Source organism: Protopterus annectens, chromosome 2.part2 (genome assembly GCF_019279795.1).
Source record: "Protopterus annectens isolate FY-2018-M chromosome 2.part2, PAN1.0, whole genome shotgun sequence".
Classification (NCBI taxonomy): domain Eukaryota; kingdom Metazoa; phylum Chordata; order Ceratodontiformes; family Protopteridae; genus Protopterus; species Protopterus annectens.
Window position 1 is genome coordinate 20216335 of NC_056730.1, and position 10709 is coordinate 20227043.

The 10709-nt window shown below is 38.6% G+C and overlaps 1 protein-coding gene across 1 annotated transcript in view; it reads right to left on the reverse strand.

Moving 5' to 3' along the window:
• The window catches only part of LHFPL2 (LHFPL tetraspan subfamily member 2), a 292098-nt gene extending 281838 nt beyond the window's left edge, over window positions 1-10260 (reverse strand). The window contains exon 1 of the mRNA XM_044063706.1: window positions 9532-10260. Within this exon, the coding sequence (XP_043919641.1) occupies window positions 9532-9952 (421 nt within the window). The 5' untranslated portion in view covers window positions 9953-10260. The remainder of the gene's footprint in view (window positions 1-9531) is intronic.
• Window positions 10261-10709: the final 449 nt, after the last annotated feature.

Sequence of the window (10709 nt, forward strand, 5' to 3'; positions counted from 1 at the left end):
TGTGCTCCCATATTTGCTAATTTGGTCATGCTCGAGTGGGAGAATTTATTTATCTTCCCTAGTGAGTTTTACAAGCACATCAGACTATACACTAGATTTTTGGATGACGTTTTCATCATTTGGACAGGACCACAAGAATTGATTTCCTCGTTTATGGATTATCTCAATAATACTACACATTTTCTGAAATTCACTTCACAACATGATAAGGAAGGTATCGCCTATTTGGACACTTGGATTGGTAACACAGGAACAGGTTTTATCTCAAAGATATACAGGAAACCTACTTTCTCAAACGACTATATACATTATACCAGTTGTCACCCTAAACACATTTTCAAGAATATAGTCAAGGGACAGAGCATAAGAGCGGCAAGAATGTCCTCCACTACGGAAATTATGACTAATGAGTTGGGTAAAATTACAAAATTATTCTTGGATAGAGGATACCCAAAGAAACTGCTGGAGAATGTCACTTCATATGTAAGATCACAATGGGGTCACAAGTATACCCCTTTATTGGGGTGTGGTACAGTGTCTATTAACAACAAAAATGACGAAAGAAATAGAAGAGTATGTGCGATTACCTACAACCCGTTTTCCAGCGCTATCATTGAAATATTAAATAAACATTGGCCATTAATCAACACAGCTGGAGCAATAGGCAATATAGTTGGAACAAGTATTGATACAGTATTTAAAATGGGGAGTAACATTAAGAGAATAATGGAATATGGAAGAAGAGATACAAGTGACAAAAGAATGAAAGGAACAACTAAATGTGGTACATGCAAACAATGTGCACACATAGACATTCAACATAAAATTAAGTTAGACAACATTATGAACACCACTATACGTTACAAAAATGGAAATTGTAACACACAACGCATAGTTTATATAGCAACCTGTACAAAATGCCCAGCCTTTTACATAGGCAAAACTGAGAGGAAGCTGAAGACACGTATCTATGAGCACTTGTACAGGATAAAAAAGAGAGATACAAAAAATGCCTTATGTAAACACATTGTAGAAAAAGGGAATGAGCATAGTTTTAAGTTTGCTATCATTGACCAGGTAGAGATTAGTGACAAAGGAGGGAACTGGAAGACATACCTGTCATGGATAGAAAGTAAATGGCAAATATGTACTGACGCAACCACACTACCTGGTATAAATGATTTCATTAGTATCAAACCCTTTTTGGAATTAAATTAATATTGTACAAATTCATATTTCATATCACATAATTCCCACTACAGGCATCATCCTGAATGCATGTTATTAGGGGTGCTTCCTTTAGCAATACACTCCTGTACAAATCATTTAACAACCTGTTCACAATATAATACACATGTTTAGTATGATCACACAAATTGGTACAGTTCTGTTTATATGCATCAAATATGTGTTGAGATATTATAGAACTAATTATATGTATGATTCAATATATTTATTCATTCATTTAATTCAGTATTACATTGGGTACAGTATAATAACATTATAATGTAGTTTATAGGTTGATTGTAATTGAATTAGGATTTTGATTTTTATTTAATTATTTATATAAAAACATATAAAATTTGTAAATATTTTTATATTACATTTTTTATATTATAATTTATAAGTGTAAAGAGGAGTAAGTATTGTGTAGAAATCCACTAAGGTTTATATTTTATATTTTATATGTATTACTGTGTTTTTAACATATATAAGGTTTCTCATATTAGAATGTTTTTAAAAAATCAGAGTGGGTTCTAACTCAATTCAATTTATTTAATTTAATTGAATCTAATTGAATTTTGGCGCCTAAATGTGTTTAAATACAATGAAATGTAGGAGCACAATGGTTCTGATGAAATCTGCGATTTGACAGATGAAAGCGCTTAACCCTGTGTAAGAGCTCCAGTGTTATTCTTTTTCGTGTAAATAAATACTTTGTTTCGTTGGTATCCAAGGACTCGAGTGTTGGGGAGTTTATCAGCTGCTGGTGTGGATTGTGGTGTTGTTTTTTCTACTACTTGTACATTCAAAATAGCAGCAACAAAAAAATGTAACAATTATAATCAACAGTGGAACACAAAGAAATACAAAACTTGTTACAAAAAAGAGAAGAAATACTATGTACAAACTTTAGATTGTGATGTGTTCATTTTACAAGTGGAAAAGTAGAATTTGAGGTGAAGCAAGAAAAGTGTGAGAAGCAGGTTTAGCCTTGGAAACTGTAGGGGTTGAGACAAGGTGTTTAGAGGACAAAGCAAGAGATGAGTAATGGTAAAAAACAGAGTCTGAGGAGACAGGGGTCTGAGAAAGGTAAAAGATGACAGTGAGCAAGGAGAAAGAGGCACTATGCACTTATTAACAGGAAGCAGAGACACATTGGTAATGAACTGAACAGCAGTGTAAATGGGGTGATAAACGACAACATTAATCTAGTGCACAGTAGTGTTGTTTAACTGCGGTGGTGGTGCTGCGATAGCATTGTCACCTCACAGTAAGACGTTGTTCTGTTCGATTCTCAGCTAGAGCGTCTTCTGTGTGAAGTCATGCATGAATGGGCGTACCTTCGTTGAAGTTTGTGCATCAGGGCTGGCAACTCAGCACATAAAAATCTACTGCCAATCAATTGCGGACCGGAGTTCCACTGTGGCGACCCCTAACCGGCAAAAGCCGAAAGACACAACAACAGTAGTGTTGATTAAGTGATGTGTCCTGCACTGTAGCATTTGCATTTGGACTGTTCAAACTGATGCTGTCTGAGTTGGGGCATGAACTTGGTGTAGTTGGAATGCTTGATGTGACAGTGAGGTAGGTAATGGAGCAGCTTTGGAGCAAGTACAGAGGAAACTACAGTCAGAGTTAAGTAGATGGAGTTTGGAAAGTAGGGCCTGTTGCACTCAGGCTTCAGAGGTTGTAGGTTGGGGTGGTTAGTGATAAGACTCACTGCAGGTGCAGAAGGGGCTTCTGGGTGGAGGGATTTGAAAAGTTGGGAACCCAGAAGAAGGTTGGATCTGGCGTGTACTGGGAGACAGTTTGCCTTTGAAAAAGTAAGGCTGTATTGTTCATGGTAAGAAGAATGGTTACTGAAGCAACACATTTATTAGAGAAGGTCTGTAGTGCTGGTGTGTTTTTATTAAAGGAGTTGGTAAACAAGGGTAACGCATAATCAAGTTGTGCAAGCTAGACATTTCCCAGTGACTGCCACAGCCGATGATGGAAGAAAAGGAGATAGTTGATATTAGGTCTACGTTTTTGAATATTTCTGAAAGTTAAGAGGTTGGTCAAGCCAGATGCCTAGGTATCTGAATGAAGTGGAGGTTGGTATTATGGTTAAGATATTTGCCTTACAGACACAAGTTGCAGGATTTGATTCTGACATGGGTTAATTAGTTAAGCTTAAAATGGCCACATCGGCAGTTAACCTAATATGAATCTATGAACCTAGGAGTGGTGCTTTCAATAAGGTTGTTGTGATTATAAAAAAGTTCAAGTGAGCTGGGAACTTTGAAAAGTCTTTTCTTAATACCAAACATAGTCTTGTTTTTGGGAGGTTAAGGAAAAGTTTTTGGGGGTGAGACACTGGTTTAGGTCCAGAAGGTCAATCTGAAATTGGGTTTGGATTACCTGTTGTGTTGGTTTGGATCTGTAGGTTACTGTCATCAGCATTTAAGAGTTGTATTAACTGGGGTATGACAAGGGTAATTTATTTTTAAAATGGAAAGAGTAGTGGGGCAAGTATTGACCCCTACAGTACATATGAATGAGTGCAAGCAGCTAACATTCACAGTAAAGGATCTATTGGTCAGGAAGTCTTTGAACCACTCTTACGGTTACTGGATTTTCATTTTCCATCTATGCAGCGCAGCTTTGCAGTTAGTAAATAAGACGGTATGGGTAGTGCAATGCAAAAACAATGCTTTCAGGAACTGTAGCTGGAATTATGGGAAACTGTGTTCCAAATTGTGACCGAATGACTGCCAAATGTCGTCTTGCATTATGATTCTGTTTTAGGTGGAACAGCTTCACCTGCACAATTATAAAATACCTCCAAGGAATAACTTTATGCAGGCTCCTGTCATACAGGACATGTCTGACTGCTGGCTCAGCTTCTAGAAGGCCAGACAGACTGCAGAAATTTAACCCATCCAACAGCTTATTGCACATAAATGTTATCAGGTATAACCAATCTGGCATGCTACACACCAGGAAACTGAAATCTGCATTCTCCATGTGGATATATGACTGACATCCCACAATACCAGCAGATTCATGAACAGTTTTTATCCAACTGCAATAAGACTCATTAATGCAGACATAAATCTGGATGTATCAAAACTATAATAGATTGTTATGCTCTCATTCTTTTTTTCATACAGTAATTCTATTTATTTTTTGCATACTAAAATTAATATATTCTCATTTAAGTGCAATTCTAGTCACTTCCTTATTTGCTACATCACCCAATCTCACCTCCGTGTATAGTGTACTTTTCTTTTCAAGTGTTAATTGTCTAGTAGTCAGTGTTGTCCAATGTAATAAATAGTGTACAAGCATGTGTGACAGCTACTTGGATATTTAGTTTTGTACCATAGCGGTGGTGGTGCTGCGGTAGCGTTGTCGCCTCACAGTAAGACACTGTCCGGTTCGATTCTCAGCTAGAGCGTCTTCTGCGTGGAGACATGCGTGAATGGGCGTATCTTCGTTGAAGGTTGTGTGTCAGGGCTGGTAACTCGGCACGTAAAAATCAGCTACCAATCATTAGCGGACCGGAGTTCCGCTGTGGCGACCCCTAACCGGGAAAAGCCGAAAGACACAACAACAACAACCATAGTTATTGTTTATTCTTTAATATATATCATGTCTGTCTTTTTGTGTTTGTTTTCTCCTGTAAAAGATCTGACATTGACACTTGAAATTTCATTTAGGTAGGATTTGTGTTTCCTAAATGACAATAACGTTTCTTTGAATCTTTGAAGAACAGTACACCCCTCCCCTTTGTAAAGCAAATAACTGAAACAAATAGTGCCTGCAGTAAGCACAAAACACTGCTGGATAAGGAATGGCTATTTAAGTCATGATGAGACAAGTAAACCACAAATGTTTATCTCAAAGTTAAATGCAAGGCAGCTTTTGTATTTTTTTTAAAAGTACTCCTATTTTACTGACAAAAGGAAACAAGTGCCAAATGTTTACAGAAAAACATGGCACTACTGTAAAAATTAGATACATTGTTTGTTTCTCTGATGACCTCTAGTGTTCTGACATTTATGCAAGCTTTGCAGTGAGTCCCAGTCCTAAATGAGGCACGCATTCAGCCTTTTAGCATAAGATCCACACTGCACAAAAGCCTCCAGAAATTACATAAATACAGTTAATGTGGCAGAGCAAAGCACTTGGGACCCACAACTCAATTTCTTTCAACTTGATTTAATGAAAGGAAAAAAAAAATGCTAGCACTCATTCTCTCCTGCCTGGAACAGAATGAGAGTCAGATGCAGGTTCTTTGAGTGTGGTCATTTTCATTGCAAAGGGCTGCCTCCTATTTGAACATGATGAAAGCCAATACATACCAGAAGGACTTGGGTCTAATTCTCCTAAACAGCCTGGGAGAAGTACAGCAGATGAAAGCTGATAAAATAAGGGCCACACGAGGGAACTGAAAAAAAGGCCCTGATGAAAGACACAAAAATCAGATTACACAGGAATACTGGAAAACTACAACTGTGATGCATGACGGATGATGACTTAACTTCTATGCATTCCATGAAGTTCTTACAACAAAGCGGTCACAGTGGATAGGAAGAACTTTGTCTGTGAACAGTGCAATTCTTTGACCTTATTCCATGGTGTATGATAGGTTAAATGTTATACCGATTTCCAGCCTCAGAGGTGTGCACCGTATCAAGTGAAGCACAGGGTTTGTTGCTGTACTGTCTGCAGGCCTTGGGAATGGGGCCTGCAAATAAACATCGTTTTAACAGGGCAAGTGAAGCAGAACCACACAAAATGCAACAGATTCCAAGGAAACAAGAGTGTCAGTTTTACATATAGTCCGAACAGTGATTCTGTCACTGATTTAAAAACTAATTTCTTGGGACTGTGATCTTGAAACAGTGCACAAATATGGCATGATCCAAAGATTCTAACACTAACACATCTAAACATTTTTCATAGTTTCAGCTGGCATGTACTGAAATTGCTGACTTGTGCTACAGTGAATGGTTCAACTAGTATCATAAACCAGATTGACCATGTGGTCCTGCCTCTTTCACATGCTGAATCCCTTGCACACAAAAGAAAAAAAATCAAAAGATCAAATTATAAGATAAGTTGGCTTCATGGAAAGCCTGCCTAAAAATTTAGGAAGAGTCAGTAAGCATCAAAAGAAGTTAAGGCACGGGTGTACTCCCCAACCAGTCAGGTTATCATTATGCCAGCACAAACACATACCCTTAAATACTAAGTTGAAAATTCACTTGTGCTTTAGTCAAAATTAGTCTGTCACTTGTGGCCTGGTTTGGTATTTTGATGAGCTGGTGGTATGGCTATGGGTATGGTTACTGGTTTGATTATGGGTATGGCTACTGCTATGGGTACGGGTATGGCTATGGGTAGAAGTATGTCACCCACTTTATCCTTAGCAGTTTATGGAGGTTAAATTGGTCAAATTCTGGCCTAAGAGGACAAGCTTGCAGCTATTCAGTGTTAATTGTGCTAGCTGGCAAAATTATACTGTTTTTATTTTTATGTATTTTCCACACTGGTTGATGGTACTCATGAAAAACCTATTACTTCAACAACACATTGCCACCCCTGTCTTTCTTTCTACTGCACCACTACAGGACAGTCTTCTTGAGCCAAGGTATCCCCCATTAGGGTAAACATGTCACTTGGAGCTGCTGATTTCTTAATGAGCTGTGTTGTCATAGGATATCAGATGTATTCTTCCCTTATAAGGCCCTATAAGGCCCATTATTGAGTACAATGCCCCATTCAGCATGTACCTCGCAAAGCACATGCAGCAGCTGGAGAGACCACAGAGGTTCCTCACCAGGAGAATCCAGGGCATCAAATCTAGCAGACTGTAAGGATAGCTTCCCCAGCATCCTCCTAGCCAAAATCAAACATTGTTTATACCTTCATTAATCAGAAGGCTCAGTGTTGTCAGATGTCTGCAACACAGCACTCTACGTTACCATCAACAGTGGAATCCTCACTGTTCCTAGGGTGGAAATCTTATGCTGGTCCACACTTCATCTTCTTCCAGTGAAGAAATGAAAAAAGCCTCCAGAGTAACTCATCTGTCCTCCACTAACCAGCCTATTTCAATGAATAAATTTAGACTGCACCATGGAACCTTTTTTTTGGTCATTGTTTGTGGACTCTGTTCCTGGAATCTGGTGATGAAATTCTACAATAGAACGAGGTTCAGACTTACTTCCAGCAAGCCCAATTTCAGGATTTACTTGGAGATCAAATCTGTCCCCCCAAATGTAGTTTGCACATGTACACTGTGTGTTATATTAAAGTAAAGCTCATCTGCCTCATTCAGTCCAACGTTTGGGAACTAAATTACATTTCAGTGAAGCTTTAGTTATAACACTTTCAAGCACTTCAAGAAATGCAAGATGTCATTGCCTTCTTTGTGAAATAAAATGTATGCACTACTCGCAAATAAAAACACAAGTAATGCTATAAACAGAAAACAAGCTCACCATCTGTTGTAAAACTGTGGAGCATTTTCAACTATTCGACTTAGACCTTTCCCTTCATGCAGGAGATTTTAATTAGCAAGAATTCTTTTTATGTACAGGTGCAGCAATATAGTAAAGGATTTCCCCCTCTTTCTAACCTGTTCCTGATTAAACATTTGGGATAGCAGCTGCTATGTTGTGGAAATCATTTTCACATTTGTTTAAAATCTGCTTGCATACTTAAAATTATCAGTTTTTGGGCTTTCTTGTTTGTAGGAAGGTTATAATTGCCTACAAGGCCCGTAGTAGAAGTATGGGTGAAGGTCTTCATTCATTATTAGAGAACTGTAGGACCCACTGAGGGCATTATCAGGAACGTCATATGAAGCAGCTTAAAGACTATTATTTAATAAAGTGAACTTAGTGGGGTAATGATGCAGCACACTCATTCATCTAAGAACTGCATTAAGAACAATGAATTGCCTCAAAATATAGCATTATTTTAAAAACCAAGAAAAAACATCTTGTTTTAATACAAATAACAACAAAAGCATTACAACCAACTGCTTGGTCAGTGTGTGGACTGGTGCCATTTATCAGTTCTTACAATAACCCCATCACCAAGAGCAACGACAGAAAATAACAACTCCTTCATCGTAGCACTGGGGGATGGGAGAATGCATGACTTGCAGTAAATGTTTTCAGACTGGCTTAACTAAACTACAATGGAAAAAAAAAGAAAGGAAAAAAAAAACAGCTCTGCGCTTATGTTATGGTTTCTGAACAATTCTGCAATGCTAATTCATTAACACTTTTAATGCATCACAGTCAGTAACCAAAGTGTTTTATGAGCTACCAAACACATTTTTTTTGTGGGGGAAATGCAGTTACAAAACTTAAAGGCACTTGGAAAATTCTCTTCTGGGCATTTGCACCTACATCATGCTGTCATTGTAAAAACAGAAACGGGTGCTAAACCCGCCACATGTAACAGATACAAGCTCAAGTCCTGTTTCTTCAAGTTATACAACATAAACATGAAAACAAATGCCCTGACAGATTCGCAGGAAAGCCAGCCAAAATGATGCCAAGACAGTTTCATTTTATTTTCTCTTCTTCACTTAAGACTTTATTTCTAAAAAAACAAATGTCATTTTTTTCACATGGAAAGAATTCATTAGAAAAAATACATTATAATATTACTTCTCCAGTTCTGTAAAAGGCCCTGTTTCCAGTGATTTGGATTCAATTACTGAGAATAAAAAACAAGACTGAAACACTACTAAAGACAGTGCTGGCAATCAGTGAGTGCTGCAGTGAATTCTTAGCTCCACTATGCGGAGTGTATAACGAACGGCTTAAGTTTTTAGTCTGCCTAAAGTCCACCCCCTTCTTGGTTCACCCTTACAGCAGCCTGCTCTCTTTTTACATATACATGCAGGATTTATCCTTCAAGGGTCAGTACTTATACTAATAGCACAGTGATTTTTCACTTCCCCCGTCCAGATGCTAGCTCAGAAATACCACACAGAAGTAACACTTGCCTCCTGTGTGTAAACAAGGTCCACTGACCAGGAAAGCAAACTATTCTAATCTTCTTTTAAAATATTTTGGCACATTAGACCCTAGTGCTATTTCCTCCTTCCCCAGAATGGGTTATATATACATTAGGTTTGGACTGTGTTCTTTTCAAAAGGCTGAATCCCTCAGTTCCCTTGTGATCCTATGTTACTTAACACGGATGTGTACAGTGGTTTAGCCGGTTGGGACCACAAAACTACATATACATCACAAGAGGACAGAAATGTACATTACTCATAAAGACACCAGCACTTACCTGCAATTCCCTGTATTAATCCACAAACATTAAAAATACTTTTCTTCATGATGCTTTGGACACACATGGTGAATACTGATACAAATGCAACAGCACAAAGAAACAAGATCCCTATTGCCAGAAAAATAGCAGTTGCTTGCCAGAACCCGCTGGCGATTTCATTGAAGTTCTCAGCATACGGTCCACACAGTGTCTCCCTCCAGGATGATGCAAGTTTGATGCAGCGCCCATAGATTCCAAGTGTGGGACGATATGGCTCTGATGACCCCCCTGTCCTGTTCTCCACACTTGCAGAATTGATGCTTTTCGCCTTTCCTACTAGCCATTCAGGACTCATGAAAGCAATAAGTTCAGCAAATGCCACTACAATACTCAAAAGGGTCCACAACATGGAGCGGCAAGTTACTATGACATGACACATTCTGATGCCCAAGGTGCTGTCAGCCCAGAGAACTGAGCAGTACTTCTAGCTGGAGGCAGTCTGAAAATGTGATCCCTCTGTTTGTGTTATGGTAGCTTCTGATGATCACTGGCTCATAAGCTAGCTGCCAAATAACTTTGCCAGTCATTTGTTGGCTATATTATCCAGGTCGTCTCTCATTCTGCTACAGTACTACAGTTCCAAAAACGCTGCTGGAGCTTCACAGCTCATGCTGCTACATGACAGAGTGGCTGAGGCGAGCTGATCTGAAGGAGGTCTGCAGGTCCGCCCTCTTTTCTGACATCAGACTTCTACACACCTACCAGAGGGAGAAGAACGTTGCAATCAGAACAGTTAACACACACACAAAACAAATACTGCAAGACTCCTCCCAAAGTAGGCAGAGACTTCTCACAGAATTATGAATCACCCAACACCTTTAGTAGAGGTTTGCTGGAAAGCTTTCAGGCAAAATGTTTCTGTCATTAACCCCTTTTTCTCCAGGGAAAGTGATATGGTGTTGCCTCATTTCCTGTACTCATGAGGCCATATAAGCAGCTTGGGAGAAGAGGTTAATTCTTTTACATGGCTGTATCTTTTATTCCACAAGTGGTGGCTCCCTTTCATTCGTTCAAGATTTCTTGAAATAGTGATGGTGTCTTCAGTACAGTTTCACAATGATGTAACAAATAAGCATACCTTAAAACTTCCCAGACTTTACTTGCTCCTTCGTAAGATTTGTTATTAAGGTACAGAG